Here is a 23,025-nt window from a genome sequence, read left to right on the forward strand (position 1 = left end):
GCCAAAATCGAATTCTCAAGCTCAAAAAAATTGATGGGTGTTCAACCAATTCTAAAGCTGACATATACCAAGAAGTCTTTATTTATTATCAGGAAGATTTCACCTCTAAAGGTACAAATTCCTCTGATATTGATGCTACTCTCCAATTCCTGGAGCCCTCGATCTCTGTTAAAGACAACAACATGTTATCAGCCCAGCCTTCCATTGATGAAATTAAAGCATCCCTTTTATCTCCAGGTGTGGATGGTTTCCCTCCCTTATTTTTTCAAAAATTTTGGGATCTCACGGACTTGGATATTGTTAGTTTTGTCTCTAGCTTTTTCGCCACAGGTACCTTTCCCCTAAATAGCAATGGCACGCTCATTTGTTTAATCCCAAAAGTGGGAAGCCCGGAATCTATTGACCAATTCAGGCCCATCAGTCTTTGTGGTGTTTGTGTAAAGGTGGCTTCTAAAATCATTGCCTCGTGCCTCAAGATTCTTCTTCCCGAGCTAATCTCAAGTGCCCAATTTGCCTTCGTGCCTGACCGATCTATTTCTGATAATATTTTTATGGTCCATGAAGCTTTCCATTACGTGAAGAAGAAAAAGAAGGGGAAAAAGCGGCTTGTGGTTCTAATGTTGGATATGAAAAGGGACTTTGATCGCATGGAATGGACCTTTATGACTTGGGGAAAAAATCGTCTGCAATTTCGATCTCGTACAATTCCGTGCAATACCACCTTCAGGCGGTGACACGTGTATTGATACAAATACAATGGCCCAGATCTGATTTAAATGCCTTTTCACTGATTTAATGTTTTATTAGTTGTACCAGATCTGGGCCATTGTATTGGTATCAATACACGTGTCATCACCTGAATGTGGTATTGCACGAAATTGTACGAGATCGAAATTGCAGACGATTTCAACCCTATGACTTGGCTTCTCTCAAAGATTGGTTTTTCCACGGCTGTCTCCTCCTTGATCATGGGTTGTGTCACCTCGGTGCATTACTCTATTCTAATAAATGGGGCGGTCAGATGTTAGGTCAAACCATCTAGAGGTATTCGCCAAGGGGATCCTCTATCCCCCGCCTTCTTCATCCTTTGTTCTCAAGCCCTCAGCAGCCTCTTATCTCATGCGGAGCTCACGGGTGTTACTAAAGATATCAGTGTGCGGAATAAATCATCTCCTCTTTCTCACCTCCTTTTCGCTGACGACTGTCTCCTTTTTTTCCGAGGTAAAGCTCCGGGAGCTCTAGAACCTTAAAGACTGTGTGGAGGGGTACTGTAAAACGAGTGGACAATGGTTAAATGTTAAGAAATCCAACTTATGTTTCAGCCCAAACACTCCTCCTCACATCAAAAGATGGTTCTCTAAGATTTTCAAAATCCCTTACGTTGATGGTCCGTCAAAGTATCTTGGGATCCCTTCTGAAATTGGTGTGAGCAGAGTTGATCTATTTCATGCCATAAGTGATAAAGCTTCAAGTAAATTGCACGGGTGGGAAAAATCCTTACTCTCCTTTGCAGGAAGGGAAATCCTTCTAAAATCTATTATTCAGCACATCCAAAACTTCGTGGCAAGTCACTTTAAGCTCCCGGCGGGTTCCTTCCATAAGCAATTATAAAGCTTTGTAGCAAATTTCTTTTGGGGTGGATCTCCTAAACATATATAAGAAAATCCATTGGTTATCTTGGTCAAAGCTTTCCCAATCCAAAGAACACGGTGGCCTTAGTTTGCGAGATCCCGATCTCCACAACAAAGATCTTTTATCGAAGGCAGCCTGGAACCTCTACTCAAAACTGGATTCTCATTGGGCCCGTTTCATGAAGTCGCTTTACTTCCCCAATTGTGACTTTTTTCATGCCATAACAAGTAGCAGTCCTTCTTGGGCCTGGTGCAGCCTCATTTTAGGCCGCGATGTGATCAAGACTGGTTTCTTATGGCATCTGGGTGATGGAAAAAACATTCACGTTTGGTCTGACAATTGAGTCCCTTCCATCTCAGGTTTTAAACTCAAATTCCCTCCATCTCCTAGTTGCCCTGTCTAGCTTGTCTCTGAACTGATCGACCCATCAACCAGGACCTGGAATATAAACCTACTTCAAACCTGGTTTCACCCATCTGATCAAGCAGACATCCTTCTTATTCCCATCCCTCAGTTTCCCCGGGGGATACGCTGGTTTGGGGTGCTTCAAAGATGGGAAAATTTTCTGTAAAATCAGCTTACTTCCTCCTTGTTTCCACCCAAAACCAAAGTAAACAAAACCTCCCTACCTCTTCCAGAATCAGTTCATGGGCAGCCACCCCATCTTCTATATGGAAAGCCATTTGGAAATCCCACTTCCTACCCAAAATCAAATCATTCATATGGCGGGCGTGTGCTTCGGGCCTCCCCACGGGAGAAGGATTTGTTTTCAGAAATATGAGTCTAAACTCCAACTGCCCTCGATGTGACAACACCCTCAAAACCATTGACCACATTCTATTCTCATGCTCATTCACCAAAGCTACTTGGTTCGGATCCATTCTCTCGGAATTCCATAGTTTCTGATGCCCCCTCCATCCACCAATGGATCCTTAGCTGGAACTCTTTTAGCTTTCTAAGCAAAGGCGAGGCCCACTTTATGATTTGTCTTTCAGCTTTCATGGCTTGGTTCATTTGAATTGCCCGAAACGACCTTGTGTTTGGCTGAGGTATATGGTCCCCTGGTGATCTTATATCCGCTGCTCTTTCGGCTGCAAAGGAATTTCAATGTGCAAACTCCCACATCTTTGGCCCCCATCAGGTGTTAATGAATCCGGTGGTTTCCTCAATATGGATGCCCCCTCCTCACCCCTTCATCAAGGTAAATTCTGATTCATCGTGAACTTCTTGTTATGACCCAGGCAGATTGGGTATTATCTTGCGTAACTCCAAAGGTACTCCTCTATTGGCAATCTCGGACCCCTCCCCTTGAGGCAGTGTTTTAGAAGGTGAGGCTCTGGTAATCAGGCTTGGCCTCAGTGAATGTTTAGCTTTGGGTTTCTCCCACATTATTGTTGAATCTGATTCTACTGAGTTGATCTCCTACATCACCGCTCCGGACAAGCCTAGGCCTTTGGCAGTTGATTTCATCATTGAGAATATCCTAAAATTATCTTCGAACTTTGTTGATTGTAAGTTTTCTTCTATTTCTAGAGAAGCCAACCATGTCTCTGATTCTCTAGCATGGAAAGCCAAGTCCTCTCCAAACAGGACATATTGGCCTCTCTCCACTCCGGGGGTAAAGGAGTCTTGTAAGTCCAACACCTTGTGCACCCTTTTTTCTGATGAATAGTTCTCTTTCTTTCCAAAAAAAAAAAAAAGAAATTGATCAACACAGATGAAGTTCATCGAAGAAAAAAATCCTATCGTGATTCCATTTGTGTGATCGGACCCACACTCGTCAACAACAATGAATATTCCAATGCTTTTTTCAGCCAGAAAAAAAGAAAAAGAAAAAAGAAAAAAATCCAGTGCTTTGTGGTGCAGTTGGCCTATCAACAAACAGTGTAGGTGGTGGATGTCTGTCGCTCTTATGGCCGGCCATTCGTGTTCCGTATCATGAAATATACAACACTGTTGCAAAGAGGGATTTACAAATTGGAAGAAGTACTAAAATCCTAGGTTGCGGGAATTAATGAGCAGTATGGATTCGGAGTGGACAAGAGAAGGCTGGTCTTCCACTACTTGTTGGAATCACGATGTATTCTTAAGTTTCAGCGGTAAAGACACACGCAAAAACTTCACCGATCACCTCTACATTGCTTTAGTTCAAAGGGGGATCAAAACCTTCAGAGATGACGACCTCAGGAGAGGAGAAGATATCGACTCAAAGCTATTGAAAGAAATCTAGAAATCGAGGATTTCCATCATTGTCTTTTCCAGGAACTATGCTTCTCCCAGGTGGTGCCTCGGTGAGCTAGTCAAGATAATCGAGTGCAAAGAGACGATCGGCCAAACGGTTATGCCTGTTTTCTATGATGTTGATCTATCGGATGTTCGAAAATAGAGTGGGATCTTCGGGGAAGTATTTGCATGGCAACAAGAGTGTTTCAAGGTCGAGATGGAGAAAGTGGACAGGTGGAGGAGAGCTCTTAAAGAACTAAGGGGCTTGTCAGGGTGGGATGTACGAAATGGGTAATCCTTACTAAAACCTCTCTCTCCTTTCAATTGATTTTCCCTCTGAAGTTTAATGATTTTGTTTCAACAGAGAGAGAGAGAGAGAGAGAGAGAGAGTCAAAGTCTTTGCATTAAGCGAAGGAGTGTATGGCCAACGGATTAAAGAGGGAGAGGCCAAAAATGAGGGGCAAGCTTTAGGTGAAGGGGTATGGAGTTTGATTTGAAGGAAGAGTCTCTTACGTGAATTCCATCTGTGTGGATTAGTCTGGTATGAAAAGGGATTTTGTGTAAGAACTTGATCAGCTCTCTCTGGGGAAGATCATGATTTCTGTGTATCCCTTCATTAATCGGTAATGCTCCACACGAGGCAAACTTTGTTTGGATTTAAACTTATATTAATAAGGACCGTAGGGTCCAGATGTCCACCCACTATTAGTAGCAACAACAAAAATTAGACAACAAAATTTACTTAATATTTTGTTTTGCCTTGATCACTTTTCATCTCCTTACGAATTTTATAAGCTTATATTTTCTTGGTTGGTTTACAATTGGCAGATATGAGTCAAAGTTTATACAAAGAATTGTTCACAAGGTTTTGAGTAACTTGAAACAAACGCATTTGCATGTTGCCATGTACCAAGTTGGATTGGAATCCCGCTTCGAACAAATGAAATCATTGTTAAGTGTCAGATCAGATCATATTCGCATTGTAGGGATCTGCAGTATAGGGGGCATTGGTAAGACCACCATTGCCAAGGCTGTCTTTAAACTATTCTTATACAAATTAGAAGGTTGCAGCTTTCATGCAAATGCTAGAGAAGTGTCAAGTCAACCCAATGGTCTGGTTCATTTGCAAGAACATCTTCTTTCTGATATCCTACTGCAAAGAAACATGAACATAAGCAATGTAGATAGAGGTGTCAATATGATCACTGAAAAACTCTACTCCAAAAGGGTTCTTCTTGTTCTAGATGATGTGGATCAATTGATCCAATTAAATGCATTGGCTGGAAGCAGTAGTTGGTTTGGTTTGGGAAGTAGAATCATCATAAAAACTAAGGATGTGCATTTGTTAAAAAATGCCAAGGTTGATGAAATATATAAAATCACAGAGTTGAATAGAGACGAATCTCTTAAGCTCTTCAGTTGGCATGCATTTTGGAAATGACCATCCAACAAAAGATTATTTGAAGTTCTCAGAGAGTATAGTTCGTTATGTCGATGGACTTCCTTTAGCTCTTCAAGTTTTGAGTTCTTTTCCATCTGACAAAAGCATTCTTGAATACAAGAGTGCAATAGAGAAACTGAAAAGAATTCCTCATGATGAAATTCAAAGGATACTTGGAATAAGATTTAATGCACTGAACGAGGATCTAGAGAAGGATATATTCCTTGATATTGCATGTTACTTCATTGGGATGGACAAAGACCATGTCATTACGATACTAGACAGTTGTGATTTCTCCCAGAAATTGGCATTAGTGTTCTCATCCATAAGTCACTCATAACAATCAAAGAAAAGGATAAGGTGATGATGCATGATTTACTTCGAGATATGCGAAGGGAAATTGTTTGTGAAGAATCCCCGAAAGAGCCCGAAAAATGTAGCAAATTGTGGTTTCATGATGACGTCTACAATGTATTGACAAAACATACGGTAAAGAGTCTGTTAAGTTTGTCTCGAATTCTTGACCCGTTTTGAAGATTGACCCGATCCGACATATTTTGGTGGCGACCCGAATGAAGAATTTTCTGAGATTTGTGATGGAAGCAGAGGGATTGGGCCGATAGGGGGTGCGGGGCTATGCCCCCGCGGTATGGTTAGATAGGATCGACCAAGACCCGATGGGTCGACCTGCGATTTGGAGTATATATAATGTACTGTTGCTTGTTGAGAAAGTCATTGTATTCCAGGGTTTTCACACAGCTAGGGTTTCAGGGCGAGTTTTTCCTCGTCGCTGCTAGGGTGTAATTTCTCTTTTGCATAGTGAATCATCTTCTTCTTCGCCCGAGGACATAGCACAACACCCTGGTGTGTGAACCTCGTTAAATCTCTGTCGTACGGATCTATTGTCTCTTTATTATTCATGTTTCTTGGTGTTTGATCTAACAAAATGGTATCAGAGCTCTGGGTTACTTCGATCCATGGCTTCAACGAAACACGATATTGATAGGTTTGATGGTAACATCAGTTTTAGTTTATTGTAGGTTCGAATGATGGTTGTTCTCACACAATAGGGTCTGAAGAAAACCCTATTTGGGAAGGCGAAGAAACCTGCAACTATGTCCGATGATGATTGGAACGATTTGGATGATAAAGCCCTTTCAGCTATTCAGTTGTGTCTTTCGAATGATGTTCTATAGGAAGTTCTCTCAGAGAAAACGGCTGCAGAGTTATGGGTGAAGTTAGAGAACCTCTACCTCATCAAATCCCTCACCAATAGGTTAAGATTGAAGCAACAACTATATACCCTTCATATGGGTGAAGGTACTTCTATTAAATTCCATATATCTGAGTTCAATTCTATTGTTACTGATTTGAAAAGGATAGATGTTAAAATAGACGATGAAGATTTGGCCCTATTATTGTTATGTTCTCTGCCTCCATCTTATAAGCATTTTAGGGATACCATGATTTATGGTAGAGAGACAATCTCTATTGAGGATGTCAAAACGAATCTACAAAGCAAGCAGAAGATTGATGATGAGTTGACATCTATCAATAAATCTGATGGTGTTGGTTTGGTAGCTAGAGGGAGAATGAATGAAAGGGGTTCAGATGGTGACAAAAAGAAGGCTAGATCAAAATCTAAGCATAAGAATTTAACCTGCAATTACTGTAAGAAAAAGGGGCATATTAAATCTGAATGCTATAAGCTTTTAAATAAGTAAAAGGCAGGTGGTGGTGCTCAAAATCAACAGAAAATAGATGATTCTGCAGAAGCTAGTATTGCTGAAGATGAGAGTGAGTCTAATATGCTTTTGGTGACTGATGATAAAGTTAGATCACAAGATGAATGGATTATTGACTCTGGTTGTTCCTACCATATGTGTCCCAATCGTGAATGGTTCTCAACATACGAATTAGTTCAAGGTGGAGTTGTGTTGATGAGAAATAATGCTTCTTGTAAGACTATTGGAATGTGAACGATCAATATCAAGATGTATGATGGCATTGTCAGAACCTTGTCTAATGTCAGACATGTCCCTGATTTAAAGAAGAATCTCATCAGTTTAGGCACTCTTGATTCAAATGGGTGCAAGTATACTCTAAAGGTGGAGTCATAAAGATCAGCAAGGGTGTTCTCTTATTGATGAAAGGAATTAAGGTTGACAGTTTGTATGTGTTGCAGGGTACTCTTATTGATGAAAGGAATTAAGGTTGACAGTTTGTATGTGTTGCAGGGTACTACAATCACTGGGTCTGTTGCAGCAGCTTCATCATCTATGTCTGAATCAGATGTCACAAATTTATGGCACATGAGGTTAGGCCATATGAGTGAAAGAAGGATGGCATCATTAAGTAAAAGGGGCTTATTGTGTAGTTAGAGTACAGGAGCAATGGAGTTCTGTGAGCATTGTGTGTTTGGGAAGCAGAAAAGAGTTAGTTTCAGTACTACTATTCATAGGACCAAGGAAACTTTGGACTACATTCATTCAAACCTATGGGGGCCCTCTAGGGTTACTTCAAAGGGGGTTGGTGCAAGATACTTGCTTACTTTCATTGACGATTTCTCTAGGAAGATTTGGGTCTATTTCTTGAAGCACAAAAATGAAGTATTTGTCACTTTCAAACAGTGGAAGAATTTGTTTGAGAAGCAGACCGGAAAACAAATTAAAAAGTTGAGAACCGATAATGGTCTAGAGTTTTGTGAAGGTGACTTTAATGAGTTCTGCAAAAATGAAAGTATTGCAAGACACTATACAGTTGTTAAAACACCCCAGCAGAATGGAATGGCAGAGCGTATGAATAGAATCTTGTTAGAAAAGGCGAGGTGTATGTTATCAAATGCAGGATTGGGTAAGGAGTTCTGGGCAGAAGCAGTTAACACAGCAACCTTGTTAGTGAATCGATCTCCTTGCACAGCTATTGAATGCAAGACTCCAGAAGAAGTTTGGTCAGGTAAACCTGCAGACTACTCAAATTTAAAAGTATTTGGATGTCCTGCTTATGCACATGTAAATGAAGGGAAGTTGGAACCTAGGGCTAAGAAATGCATTTTTCTTGGGTATGGATTTGGAGTGAAAGGATACAGGTTGTGGTGTCCTGATCCAAAGTCTCCAAAATTTCTTATTAGTAGAGATGTTACTTTTGATGAATCTGCTATGTTGCATCCTAGCAAAGAAGCTCCTATTCATTGTGATGAATGTCAAGAAAAATCTAGAGAGAAGGTGAAGTTTGAAATTGGTGGTTCATCTTCAAACAAAGCACAATCTACTTTAGTCCAGCTGCCTACTTTTACTGAAGACGATATTAGTGTAGGATGGTTGTAGATGTGTTGCGGGGGTGAAGGGTTGGGTGTATGTGTACAACATTTTTTCATTAATGTTCTTTGTTATTCAAGGAACAAAGAATGTTGAAGAACTTACTCTAAACATGTGTGGAATTAAAGAAGATCATTTCTTCAGTACTAAAGCGCTTGCAAAGATTCAGAGACTAAGACTGCTCCAAATCAATCATATATACCTAAGTGGAAACTATGGATATCGTTCGAAGGATTTGAGATGGCTATGTTGGTACCGTTTAAAAACTCCATACCAACTAACTTTCATCTTGAGAACCTTGTTACTCTTGACTTGCAATATAACAAGATCAAATATCTTTGGAAGGGAATCAATGTATGGTATATTTCTTTCCTTGAATCAAATTTATATTTCATGAAAATAATTATTTATTCCTTTTAGTTGTTCCCTATCTTTAATGCAGTTTCTCAAGAAGTTGAAAGTTCTGAATCTCAGTTATTCCCATGGCCTAACCCGAACCCCTGATTTTTCTGGACTCCCTATGGTTGAGAAATTGATATTTGAAGGTTGCACAAGTTTGGTTGGGGTTCACCCTTCTGTTGGACAACTTGAGAGACTTGTGTTTTTTAGTTTAAAAGACTGTGGAAACCTGAGGAATCTACCAAGCAGCATATGTGAGTTGAAATCTGTTGAAAATCTTATTCTTTGTGGTTGCTTAGAATTTGACAAATTGCCAGAGGAACTTGGAAATATGAGATCTTTAAGGGAACATCTTGTAGATGACACTGCTATACAAGAGCTCCCCGGCCCTTTCAATTGGTCGCTTGAAGTCTCAGATACTTATCTTTAAGTGGATGTAAGAGATCAACCTCTAAAGATTGGAATCCATTCTTTTGGTTTTGGAGTTCACTAAAAAAAATTCCTAATTCCACCACTCTACTACCAATTTCTCTCCTGGGTTTATCCTATTTAGGAATACTAAAAATGAGAAATTGTAATTTATTGGATGATGCAATTCCTAGTGAGATTGGGAGTATGTGCTCATTGCAACATTTGGATATGAGCTATAACAAATTTCGTAGCCTACCAACTAGTATCAATCGCCTTTCTCAACTTAAGTCCCTTGAGTTGCAAAATTGCACAAGGCTTCAATTCCTTCCAGAACTGCCATCAAGTTTAGAGGATTTTAATGCAGGTGGTTGCTCATCATTGGAACGATTAGCAAATCTTGCAAACCTATCATCCTTGCGAAAGTTGGATTTATGCAAAAGCTTTTTGTGTAGCCTTACTGGAAACATTAGCCACCTTACTCAGCTCAAAATTCTTCGGTTGCAAAATTGCATGAGGCTCAAATTGCTTCCAGAGCTTCCATCAAGTTTAGAGAAATTTCATGCAGGTGGTTGCACATCATTGGAACGATTTTCAAATTTTGAAAGGTTATCCTCATTGATCTCATTGGATATAAGCTACATCAATAATTTTATACAACCAGTTTGCTTTGGTCTGTGTTCTCAGCTTCTGTCCCTTAGAATAAATAATTCCTCAAGGCTTCAATTGCTCCTAGAGCTTCAATCAAGTTCAAATTATTTACAAGCAAAGGATTGCACATCGATGGAAAGTGATCAAATTGACATTTCTGTAAGAATAGAGAAACAATTCCAGGTGAACAAGTGTGGAGTCAATATGGAATACAAGCAGGATGAGAAATATTCCGAGTCAGATAGTGAAGCAGTGATTAGATGTAGCTTCCATTTGTATGCTGCTGATGTTATCCACACAGATAATTCAGGTGCTAGAACTGGGGTTAAGAGAGGTCTAAATGAACAAGTGGGTCTCCGAGGTGGCCTGTCTAATGAAGAACAAGAACCTACTAGGTTGAAGATCAAGCTTTGTCCAGACAACAGAGGATTAATTCTACAGACTTATTTTAAACCTTCTCCTTAACTTCTACAGAAACCAAGTTGATTCATCAAGGTAAGCTCAATGTAGCCTCACTAGTGATTTTATAAGACAATTGTTGTTGTATTCTTATAGAGGGGAGGGGATGTGAGAGAAGATTGGTTTGAGTCTTTGAGAGGGGACAAGATCTGTATTATATCAGCAATCAAGTGTGTTTCATTCATTTAATAGTAGGATTGACACCACTCGGCCATTGCTGCAAGGCATCATCAATGACTAAGCGAGTCTCCGAGCTGTCCTCAGAAGCTGTGGAGGAATTGTTGCCACAGGAGCAGCCAGTGTGTGTAGGACGGTGGCTTAGGCTGGTGGGTTGGGAGTCCAAGCTGATATGGTATCTATCTGGTGCTTCAATTGCTGTCTCATTCTTCAATTTCATGCTCAGTTTGGTGACCCAGATCTTCACTGGCCCTTTGGGTAGCCTTGGAGCTTGCTGGTGCTTCCATTGCCAATGTTGGAATTCAAGGCCTTGCTTATGGAGTTATGGGATCATGGTGAGCCTTCTTTGAATCTCCTTTTTAATTGTTTGAATTCTTTTTCATTTTTCCTTTTTGTTTCTCAAGGAGCCAAGAATTGAGAATTTCTTGTGCTCTCTGAATCTTAATTTGAGCGGTGGATGGAATGAGTGATCACGTGATGATGAGTAAAACGGAACAAAAGTGTCAAAATAATATCTTTCAGGGAGAGTAGATAATCCTGTTTTTCAAGGCTCTGTATGTGGGGACACATTTGAACCTTTAATGCACTTATTCAAATGAGGGAGGAGGTCAGGCTTTCTGCCTGTTTAGCTCTTCAACTGATTGTTTTTATTTAGAAGTGAATGGTACTGTTCTTATTACCCAACACACACCCCCTCCAAAAATATTGTTCTTTATAATTTTACCGAAGGATCCTCACCAAGGTAATGTCCATCTTAACCAGTTGATCCATCACACGCCCAACTTGGCCTGGTTGTTAAAATAGACCCTGCCTTGCTTTTCCAGAACCACATTTGCTAGTTCTCACTTCTCAATGTAAGGGAGCTTTCAAAAACTAAAATCTATGTTAAGTACTTAATGAACCTCAAGCATACAAAGGTAAACCGAATCAAGCACAAAGGTTAACTGAATTAAGCACATTTTAAGAACCCTTGTTAAGTCACAGTTTAAAATCCATTCTACTACAATTTGTCACTTAAATTTGAAAATTATGAACACTCTTTGATCATGTCTCTCTGGCATCCCTATCCTCCTACTCTTTTCTCTACAGTTGGGCATGGCTAGTGCTGTGCAGACTGTATGTGGCCAGGCCTATGGAGCAAGGAAGTATGCTTCCATGGGCATTGTTTGCCAAAAATCCGGTCTTGCATTTCGGCACCATCTTCCGAGCAATCGGTCTGTCTGTCAGATAGCATATCAGCACAAGGACAGTATGGTTTCAGTCCAGCAGAATTGGTTTTGATGTGAGAATAGGTGAATTCGAAATCAAACCAATAAGACAAAGTTCGATTTGGATTCAGTTTAGTTTGATTTATCTTATCAATTTGACATCGGGTTTGGTCTGGTTTGGGTTTGATTTATCATGTATATATATATATATATATCTACATAATTATGGGAAAAAAAAATGTTTTCTTATGATTTTTTGGTTGATATTTGTTCTTATTGGTTTGGGTTTGGTTTCAGCTCCGTTTCCCATGTTCAGTGCGGTTTTGATTGGTTTTGGTGTCTATCCATTTTCAGCTGATTTCACAATAATCCAATGTCAAAACCAAACCAATAAGAAATCAGTTCGATTCGACTTGGACATTTTCGATCAGTTCGATCCAGTTTCACCAGTTCAGCCTAGGTTTTGCCACCACTACATCTAGACTACAACGGATTCCATGTAAGTAAAGAGATTTAAAACATTATTTTTTTTCACATCTGATATCCTAAACCACATTTGATCGAACAGAACAAACTAATGCAGACCAAATGAGTTTAAATTGGTTCCTTATCATTTTATGCATGGATTTTACAATTTGAACTATTTTTACCTGAGATCGTGATTTCATGAATTAGGATCAGATCAACTCAATTCTCCAATCTGGATTAGGTTTGGCCTGCACTGAACCACCCGATACATAATTGTCGGATTCTTTCCCTAAAAAATCAGCCAGTATCAAGTAGTATCTGCCAATTTAGAATGTGATCAATAATCCATTAACCACTGACAATCAAGGTTCAAATATCTGTTTTTGGATTGGGATTGGGATCAGTCTCAACTGATATAGATATTGATTTGGATCGTTTTGATCAAGTTGGATCAGAAGATTTACCTTTTTTTTAAATATTTTTTATTACCTATTTACCCTTGGGTCATACCCATGGATTGGTATTGAATCGAATCAGTCAAGACTTGGTATTGGTCTTCAATACTCATCAGATCCGATCCAGGTGATTTGACCCAGGTTGACCCCAGATTACAAGCCATGGTGGCGATAGGTTATAAAATCTTACATGAGATGGCAAATAATGTTCATTTGTCCTATCATCATAGTGCCTTGTCATGATCAAAATATGAACGGGTAATATAGAAGAATAGGAAAAAGGAATGCTACCGTTTAGTATGTACGTAAGATAAAACACAGCAGATGAAAAAAGACCACGTTACCCTGTACTAATTTCCACGCAACCTCTCACTGGCTATGTCAGCGTCATGTAACTGTCCAGGTAGTGTTCTCTTGCCCCATAGATTATTTGCTTGGCAGGGGTCTTCCGGATGGAAGAAGAAAAGTTTGGTTTTATGGTCCGTTGATTTGAGCCCATTAATGAAAGCTGATCTAGCCATTTTAGGAATTCGAAATACAGGTTGGCAAATGTTTGGTGGTAGCATGCATTTGCCCCCCCACCCCCCCCCCCCCCCCCCAAAAAAAAACCGATTCATCACAATAAAAAGACCCTAAATTGAGTATTTCTCAGAGGGCGTATGAAAAAAAGGAGAAGAATGGTTTTCTATATTATGGCGCATTGGAAACTTTCTTGTACAACCTAACATCTGCCACTAAGCGGACGCTTAAATTTTATTAATTTTTTTAAAGAATGTCTTACACTCTTCTTATCTACACCTATAATTTCAAAGACTTGATAAAAAATTTCGCTGTACCCAATTTGACTAGTGTTATAGGTGTAGTTTAGGGTAGTATAGAGTCTTTTTTTTTTTTTTCCTTTTCATTTTTGGGGTTAGGGCAAAAAATATTTTAAATAAGTAGGCTAAGGGGCCTTACCACAAACACCAAGATTCATATTAATAGACTTGGTCAAATGGTAAAATAAAACTGTGTGTGGAATCCATTAAAAGTCAAAACTTTAAAAAATTGTTCTGGAGCAAATGTGTGCTTGAAAAAAAAAATTAAATGAATTTGACAAGTGATTAACTCAAAATATATCTTATTTGTCCAACGATTGAAATTACATGTCATCTCTCAATAGGAAACTAAGGAAAGGTTATTTTTTTTTTTTTTTGTTAACCAAAGGTGTTCAGCCCAGCTTATCCGCATCTCGACTAATCCTCGGAGAGACTAGCACAACAATCCATCACCATGATCTCTCAATTGAAAACTAAGGAAAGGCTTTTTTTTTTTTTTTTTTTGTTAACCAAAGGTGTTCGGCCCAACTTATGCGCACCTCGACTAATCCTCGGGGAGAGTAGCACAGCGACCCATCACCATGATCTTCACTTAAATCGGAAATGCATAGATGAGGAATCGAACCTGAGACCATGCGCCTAATTCACACAATCCCTAGTTCACCCTAACCATCTGGGCAACCCACGAATGGGTACAGAATAAATAAGAAAACACAGGAAAGGCTTCCTTGACTAGCTATGTAACAAACCTTAACTCATCAATAACATCTTCTATCCTAACCAAAGAAGCATTAAGAATAACTAAATCGATGGAGCATCAAAGCATTCTTTGATAGTCATCTAGAAAACCTTATTCTAAACGATAAATTATATAATCATCAGAAAATTATAATAGGTATTGCTAATGAGTGCCTTAATGCCATTTAATTTTTAGTAATAGAAAACATAAGACATTACCTTGATAAAGTACATGTTCAGTGTAATTAATTTTTATATAAATTATAAGACATGCATTTTGTCATGAGCAATGGATAATAAAACTATCATGCATTATTTGCATGATATATGATTATAACAACTCATTGTCCAAAGTACTCACACCATACACCATATTTCTCTTTTCCACTTCCAGCTTAGATATATGTTGTTAGAATATGAGAAATGATTATGACGATGCAAATGATAAGAATAAGACATTTGAGGAAATCATAGAATTTATATGGTAAGTGTATTTATCATAAACTTTTAAGATTATCTTTTCTTTTAAATCATAAAAAACACATTTTCTTGTTAATCTTAAATAGTTTTGTTTCACCTCTGAAAATGGATTTGGCTATTATGGAAAGATTCTATTCCTATAGTTGATTGCATGCTTATCTATCATTTGTTTCATTTGTCATTTTTCGCTTGATTCTAGTTCATTACATATCAAAATAATAAAAATTGATTGGCAACTACTTTTTTTGTTTTAATAAAAAATTATTTTGAAACATGATGGTCTACAAAATATACTTGTGCCAAATCCAAAGCATACCTTATTTAGTAAGATTATGTATGTTTTAGCTAATCTAAAAGATACCATATCTAGTGTGCTTTGCATGTTTGCAGGTAATAATTACATAACAAGAAAATTCGGTAAAGATATATTTTAAAAGGAAATTTTATCTTAAAATTCTTTTAGGTGTTTTATTTTATTTTTTCACATGGAAATAACAGAGCCCGAAGGAAACATTTTCATATTAACATATTGGATCTCTTCTCAACGTATGACAATTGGCTTTAATTAATCAATTTGACATCATGGAAGTAAGGCCTGCTAGACAATGCTTCTGTATTGTAGGAGGGTTTCCAGTTAGAAATAATTTTTTATTTATTTTTGTTTGTGTTTTTGAGTAACATTTTTATGTGACAGAAACATGCTTGGTAAATTCAGAATACTCCGTTAGTGCTTCGCATAATACCTTGCATTCTTTATTGTATCTTTGCAACTCTCCTCTGTTAGCATACCAAATCCAAGCAATTACAAATGACATCATTCTTTTTTACTATGAATACCAGGAATCCAGTTGAATAAAGCACATGATGACCGATCCCGATATCCACAAGGACACTTTATAATTTATTCAATTTTGGATACTTCTTGATGAACGAACCAATCTTCAACAGCATTCCAATCTGTAATAGTTGATATGATGTCGATAAAGTTCATAAACGTGATGACTAGTGTGATCATGCTTAATACAAGAATCCCAACCAACAATGTGTTGAACCATTCCAATATTAGGGCGAAAATTCTCAAGAAGAATCTTAGATACATACGCCATTCCAAGAAGAGGATGAGATATGGAGAATCAGCTTTTTAAGTGCATTGAAGAATTGCACTGTTGAAGCTGAAGATTGAAAAATAAGACACTCTTATAAATTATAGTACATTGATAAACAAGTTGTTGAGATAAATGACAGAATGGAAAAAGAAGAATGAATTTAGGATGATAACTATAGATGCAATCACAACTAGCACTAAACAAAAGCACTACATCTGGATTTGTGAAGACCCTAATCCCTCTACAATCCTAGGATTACTAAGTTCAGCTGAGATTGGCATGGGAACTCTAAGAGTGCAGGCAATCACCATATATTCATGGTAGACATTCAATTTTTCTTGATCATACGATTTGAATACTCAATAAGTGTTCAAACGAATGAAACATAAAAATGTTGATCAGAGGTGTTCTATTGGCTCTCGATGGTGAGTTTGAGAATTGAGATTTAAATTAAGCGTGAGTTGAAGTCAATATTAGACTAATAAAACGAAAGATGAATTCAACCAAGAACTATTACTCTAACCATGGCTTTCATCTTGGAATAAAAAGAACCAATGAAATTCAACTCCTTCCAATACTGATGCAAGATATTGTTCCAACACACATCATGGGATAAGCTTTGAGTTGGGCACGTTTACATGTCAAGGGCTAAGCGTTGAGCTGAGTTTTCTTTAATGTTAGGAGTCTAATGTTAGTAGTAGTAGTAAAGGGAGTAGTAGGAAGTTTCTTATTTTATGATTATTCTTGTCTTTTTTTCAATAGACAGTTTCTTTTTTCCTAGAATTATGCTCTCAGCGTAGGCTCTGTACTGTAATGATTCTGAAATCAATACTTTTCCACAACACAATCATGATGTGCAATTTTTTTACCCCCTGATTTATCTCCAATACTGAATCCTGAATACTGAAACATCTTGACAACCAGCTTCGCTTGTTTTGACAAGTCAAAATATCGCTTTTTCCTTTTTAAAATGTTTCCATAAAGTCTTTCAAGTCTTCCCAAGTCTTGTGTCCAAAAATAGTACCCTTGCCGCCGTATTTGACTATCTTTTCCCTTTTGTGGGTAAAGAATCTTAGAAAATAGCGTGGACTCTACACTCAAGCATAAGTTGAAATGACCATTTTGTTCCGTAGAAATGTAGGATCCCATTCCTCTATATGGAGCCTTGGGATCAAGAGTGATCCCTCAACTGGGAGGACCAGGGCCCCTGGGTTCTGTGTAGCAAGGGTTTTAGTTATCAATACCGACATTGGTCTAGATCAATCTTGATTTTTTATTTTTTTAACTCAAATATTATCTGGGACCCAAGAAAGATCCTACAATTTTATTAAATAAGAGAAACAAAATAATGAAAAAACAAAAGGGAACATAACCCACCTTACCCTAACCCATGAGATATAAATCACTCTCATACTCGTAAAACCCAAAGAGTCTCAATTAATACTCATACAATACAAATTAGTAACAATAAGGATTGATGCATACATCAGTCATTTTTACTTTTGCTTTTTCAAAAAAATGTACAATTTCTTACTGTTTTACCATTTAGGTGATACAAGTAATCGATTCAAATCGATCCGTACACATCTCTTCTCACGAAAGCGGCGTATTTCTTATTGATTTCCTGCAGATGCTCAGCAGAAAGAAGAGAAGAGCTCAAATTGGAATCCGATTTCAACAAAGGTCGCTCGCCTTTTCTCAAATCCCCACCGCGAGGCTCGTCTTCCTTTCAGAGAGGGAGAGGGAGAGAGAGAGAGAGAGAGAGAGAGAGAGAGAGAGAGAGAGATCGCCGCTACCTCTCACCGACGGTGGAAGAGTAATAGTTTACAAGATGTCAAATACCCTGTTATTATGTTTTGAGTTGACAAGAGAAGGCTCGTCTTCCACTCCTGGTTGGAATCACGATGTATTCTTAAGTTTCAGAGATGAAGACACACGCCACAACTTCATCGATGGCTTATACACTGCTATGGTTCAAAGAGGGATGAACACCTTCAGAGACGATGACGAGCTCCGGAGAGGAGTAGATGTCGTCTCAGAGCAACTAATAGCAATCAAAAAATCGAGTATTTCCATCTTTGTTTTCTCCAGGAACTATGCTTCTTCCAGGTGGTGCCTCGATGAGCTCGTCATGTTACATGAGAGCAGAAAGACGTTTGGCCAAACAGTTCTGCCTGTTTACTATGATGTTGATCCATCGGATGTTCGGACACAGAGTGGGATCGTCGGGGTAGCATTTCATAACCATGAAGTGCGTTTCATGGACCAGATAGAGAAGGTAAGGAAGTGGAGGAGAGCTCTTGAGGAAGCAACGCACTTGCCAGGGTGGAATCTACGAAATTGGTATTCCTCATTAAAATCCCTTTCTCTCCCTTCTAGTGATTTTCCAATAAATGTTTCAATGGATTGGATTTTCGATCATCCTTTTGGCCTGAGAGTGCCTTAAGGCGCAAGGTTAAGATTTAGATTGAAACCGTACCCAAGTTCATAATCTGGGTTCTCAGATGGGAACTGGGTTTGATCTCGGTCTATACTAATCCAAATGGCCCTGTATCGGATCGGATCGGATGGATTTACCATGTTCTTTGAAAAAAAAAAATTAATGATTTTTATTTGCTTTCTGATCTATGGATTTGGGATCGGCCTCGGCTAATACCAATCTGATCCAAGCGAATCCATCGATTCTGATCTGAAACCTGGCGAGGAGACGCCGAATCTCTGTAGATATGGATGGGTAAATCACAGTCCCTCGAAATTACTTCTTTTGTGAGATCCATGTATTATCTAGATAGTCTTTCTTTTGTTGTGAAGGACAAGTTTCCATGATTGTTTGTGGTGAAAAGAAATATCATTTTACCTCTAAATAATAAGCTTTCTTCCTCCCAGAATTTTTAAATTAATGTTTTGTTTATGATTTGAGTTTCACTTCCAATTTTTTATGACTTCTAGGTTCTGACTTCCTACTTGTAGGGGTGATCAATTAGAGCTAATCAGGAATGCTGTTTTAAGTGCTTTCACGATGGGAAGGAGATCCTCTCCGGTGCACCATCGAGCATCCAATAGCTGGTACCATGACACGCATCCCGAGTGCTGCATACACGTCCGATGCACGCTGGAGTCCTGGACAACTGCTAATTGGAGGACCCCTCGGCCATTTGACATATTCATAAACCACCGTGGGGTGGACACGAAGCGCAGCATCGCTGCCTTGCTTTACGATAGTTTCGTCCGCCTAAACCTCCATCCTTTCTTGGATTACAGGAGTCTAAAACCCGGTGAGAAGCTCGACAAGCTCATTCAAACTGCTATGCAGGAATGTAAGGTTGTGGTGGCCATATTCTCTCCAAATTATTGCGCTTCTGACAACTGTCTCCGTGAATTGGCTGTGATGATGGAATGCGAGAAGAAGATCATTCCCATCTTCTATGATGTCAACCCCTGTGATCTTGCGCTTGTGGGCGATGGAAGCTTTCCGGCCAAGCAGCTGCATAGGTTTAGATCGGCGCTTGAGCTGGCAAAGGGCACGGTTGGCATCTTGTTTGATTCCTGTAAAGGGTACGTAACAATTCTTGCCAATTTTTAGAACTATGATTTCTTTAGATTTTGAAACATATTTAATTACTGGTTCTATGATGGGTCTTCCAGGGATTGGTCCGATTTGGTGAAAATAGTTTCGGATAGGGTGGTGGAAATCTTAATGGAATTGCAAGTTGAAAAAAATTTACCGGCGACGATAGAAACATATTTTCGTGAAAACAAAAGGCAAAAGACGATAGAAACAGATCTGAGTCGGGAATTGGGATCCTCTCCCCACTTACCTCTTTGAGTGACGTGTAAACCCTTTCTTTTAAAGGTGTGTAATGAGAGCACAGGCGGATGCAATCTTTTCCTTCCTCGTCAAGGGTGGGTTCGACCCTTCTCCATCAACGAGGTGGTCGCGTCCCTGCATCATCCGCAGCTTAATAAGGTGATTTCGGCTCCCTCCACTTGGGCTGTTCAGATGGGTTGTGGGTTTGGTTCGACCCTTCACCGTGGGTTCTACAGTTTGCCAAAGACCACGACTCGAGGTAGGAAGAGTAATCTGGATATCTGGGAGAGCGATTGCAGTGTCGAGGAAAACCCACCCATGGAAAGGGTACGGTGCAGTCTGGGAGGGATCTACGAGTCAAACTCTCTGAGAAGCTGAGCAAGGAGAACTCACTGGAGCTGTTTGAATCACCCTCTACGGCCCCTGATGTTGGTTGGAGGACGGATCTGGTGAAGTGAATTATGGGAATTGTGAAATTGTTTCCCTTTTTTCTGTTGATCTATTTCGGGTTCAATCAGTTGCCCTGATTTTTGTGATTGTGATGAATATCCAAGATAGACGACCAATGTAGTACTGTAACATCAATTTCAATAGCTTCAAAGGCTTTTTGGGGATTTTCTTGGAAGACCAAGAAGGAACAAAGAAGCAATGCCGACTTGTATAGATGAAGCAGGATTTCCTTCATTGTAAAATTCTAGAGCTCTTATTTCGAATCAATTAATGCAATATTTCCTACTGTTTGTCATGGTTGATTTCTTTTTCAATCACATCATTGGATTCATATTCTCTCCAACGACTCTCCCTCCAGGGTCTCCACAGCTTTTCTGATTCGATGCATACTTCCAAGCATGGAATCAAGTATCGATATTGGATCGACCAGATCGGATTGGTATCGGATGAGACCGATCCTGAGATGGGTAACGGTATCATCTTGGATATCGGATACCGATCAGGATCGGCCGATCAGACCTGATTCGTAAAAAAATATTTTTTTTTAAATTTAAACTGGACGAACAGAAGAGAGAGAGAGAGAGAGAGAGAGAGAGAGAGAGAGAGAGAGATTGATCTGAGAGATCTAGGGGTTTTTTTCTAACCCCTTTTCACTTCCCAACGACTGTTGTTCCTGGGAAACCCTCTGTGGTGGCAATGTTGAAGTATCGTAGCTCATAGACATTGGGGTCTTTGATGAAATTACCCGCAACCAATCCCTCACATTGTGCTTCTTCAAATACTTCTTTGTTAGATACTTCAAATACCTCTTGGAGAAGGGGCCGTTGGAGGTAACGGTGATCTTGGTCTTATCGCGAGTGATGGTGATGGAATCACCGAGGGCACCAGCCTTGCCTCCGACCTTGATCCCGTCCTGCAAAAACTTCTCCAAGGACGCTATTTCCATGATCTTGTCTTCTACGGGCTTCGCACAGTCGACAACGAAGCTCACTCCCTTCTTCTTGCCCTTCTGGGCAACTCTCGTCGGCTTAATCATCTTCTTCTCTCCTGGCTCTCTTCTCTTCCACCACTAGAAAATCCTAACCATTCGGCCTGATCTTCTGGTTGTAGGAAACACTGTTAGTTAAAACGGACAAAAAAATAGAAACGCACGATATGGGTTAACGATAATAAAAAAAAGGTCAAAAAAATAAGGAACGGCAAACGAACTGTACGAGTATTAAACGTGTAGAGCCCGTTTGGTATAGTTCATAAAAAACGTTTCCAGTGTTTTTTCGTGTTAATCGAACGAAAAACGCTGAAAACCGTTTGGTATGTTTAGGCTCCGTTTCAGTTTTTTTGAAACTGTTAGTGTGGTAAGAAACGAAAATGGCCCGATTTGACGAAACGCTCGGAGGCTGTTCTGTCGGCCACGTTTCGTTCCAAATTAATATCAGGAGAAACTTTCGTTCCCGATTGTCCGCGATAGAGAGAGGAGAGCAAAGAGGAAAGAAGAGAGAGCTCAGCTGAAACTGTGTACGAGAAATCTTCACCTCAGGTCTGTGCTTCGCCTCTCCTCCTTCTTCTTCTTCATTTCTTCTTTTCTTCTTTTCTTCTTCTATTCAACCTCTTCTTCTTCTTCATCTATTGTAACCACAGAGAGGGTTTGTGTGAAATTTAGGGGGTTTTTTCTCCTTCTTCTTCTTCATTTTTTCTTTTCTACCAGAGACAGAGATCGATTAGCTTAACAAAGTTCTGGTTTCGAATATAGTTTGGAACTCGCATAGAGAGAGGAGAGAAGAAGAAATAGGAGCTTGCCCCCTTGTGAAATCTCCTCTGCAGGTAACTTCGATTTCGGCTCTTCTTCTCCTTCTTCTTTTTCATCTCTTTTAACCTCTTTCTTCTTGGATTCTAACCTCTTCTCCTTCTTCTTCATCTATTGTAATCACATAGCAGGTATTGGAACAAATTTTAGGGTTTTTCTAGACCACCTATACAGAGAGGTAACATCTTCTTCTTCTCTTCTATTTCTTCTTCTTCTCCTTTGCTTCCTGAACCCATACACCTCTTGTGGTACCTAGTTTCATCTATCATAGTGTTGTTGGAAGTTTGTTAAATTTCAATTCTTCCAATTTTCATTTCAGCTTGTACAGAATCTTCACCAATTGAAATGTGCATTCTTGTTTTTATGTTTACTCTGGAAGTTGTGTATTGAAGACTTGATTAATTAATCTGTAAATAAACCTTGACTGCCACTTCCGAAGGTCACGAAAGTTCTAAGCAGAATACTCTCTCTTGTGTCTGTGCCCAGATGAATGTGTACATTACTGTTTACTATGAATTAACAATGCAGGTCTGATTAACAACTCTTTAACTTTACTTTGGGTCTCTTCCCAATGTTTGAATTTTGGGTTTGTGTGGACATTATGCTAGACTAATACTGTCAGATTGCAAACTTTTCCTAGGTTGCTTCTTGAATGTGGTAAAGCTATATGGTTTTCTAGTTTTCTTGAACCTGTATATATTGCTAAATTTACACTTCCTTGTGAGAAAATTTCCGATTAGCCCTCAATATGTTAGGCCTGAGGGTTTAGTTCTACAGATGGGATCATGTACACATTTCAAGGCTAGAATTAGGAAGTTGGCCACTTCAGACCAAAGATCATGGTCAATATAGCATAAGGTGCCTTGGAAGTAGTAATTAGATGTTCAGTTTTATTCTATTTGAATTTCTCCTCTCTTGGGTTGTTATAGGTTTTTTTGAATTTTGGTTTTGATTTATTCCTGGATCAAGTCTAGTTTGGTTGT

At 39.1% G+C, this 23,025-nt stretch overlaps 2 protein-coding genes and 1 pseudogene across 2 annotated transcripts; 2 read left to right on the forward strand and 1 right to left on the reverse strand.

Moving 5' to 3' along the window:
• Positions 1-4,072: 4,072 nt before the first annotated feature.
• Positions 4,073-9,442, forward strand: LOC122059826 (annotated as a pseudogene).
• A 1,321-nt stretch (positions 9,443-10,763) lies between these two features.
• Positions 10,764-20,533, forward strand: LOC122059827. The gene is made up of 4 exons (XM_042622862.1): positions 10,764-11,042; positions 17,530-18,323; positions 18,951-19,535; positions 19,626-20,533. The coding sequence occupies exons 1-4, from the start codon at positions 10,764-10,766 to the stop codon at positions 19,804-19,806; spliced, it is 1,839 nt and encodes a 612-aa protein (XP_042478796.1). The 3' UTR covers positions 19,807-20,533.
• Positions 20,534-20,863: 330 nt separating this feature from the next.
• LOC122059828 (60S ribosomal protein L22-3-like) lies at positions 20,864-21,274 on the reverse strand. The gene has a single exon (XM_042622863.1). It carries the CDS (start codon positions 21,272-21,274, stop codon positions 20,864-20,866), a length of 411 nt encoding a protein of 136 aa, XP_042478797.1.
• Positions 21,275-23,025: the final 1,751 nt, after the last annotated feature.

Source organism: Macadamia integrifolia, chromosome 13 (genome assembly GCF_013358625.1).
Source record: "Macadamia integrifolia cultivar HAES 741 chromosome 13, SCU_Mint_v3, whole genome shotgun sequence".
NCBI lineage: Eukaryota > Viridiplantae > Streptophyta > Magnoliopsida > Proteales > Proteaceae > Macadamia > Macadamia integrifolia.

What these genes read in the sequence shown, in the direction of transcription:
- LOC122059827 (XM_042622862.1), top strand. Translation starts at nt 10,764, where the DNA reads ATGACTAAGCGAGTCTCCGAGCTGTCCTCAGAAGCTGTGGAGGAATTG. An exon ending in TATGGAGTTATGGGATCATG is followed by an intron (nt 11,043 to 17,529) that starts GTGAGCCTTCTT and finishes TTTACCATTTAG; the next exon opens with GTGATACAAGTAATCGATTC. An exon ending in GGGTGGAATCTACGAAATTG is followed by an intron (nt 18,324 to 18,950) that starts GTATTCCTCATT and finishes TCCTACTTGTAG; the next exon opens with GGGTGATCAATTAGAGCTAA.
- LOC122059828 (XM_042622863.1), bottom strand. Translation starts at nt 21,274, where the DNA reads ATGATTAAGCCGACGAGAGTTGCCCAGAAGGGCAAGAAGAAGGGAGTG.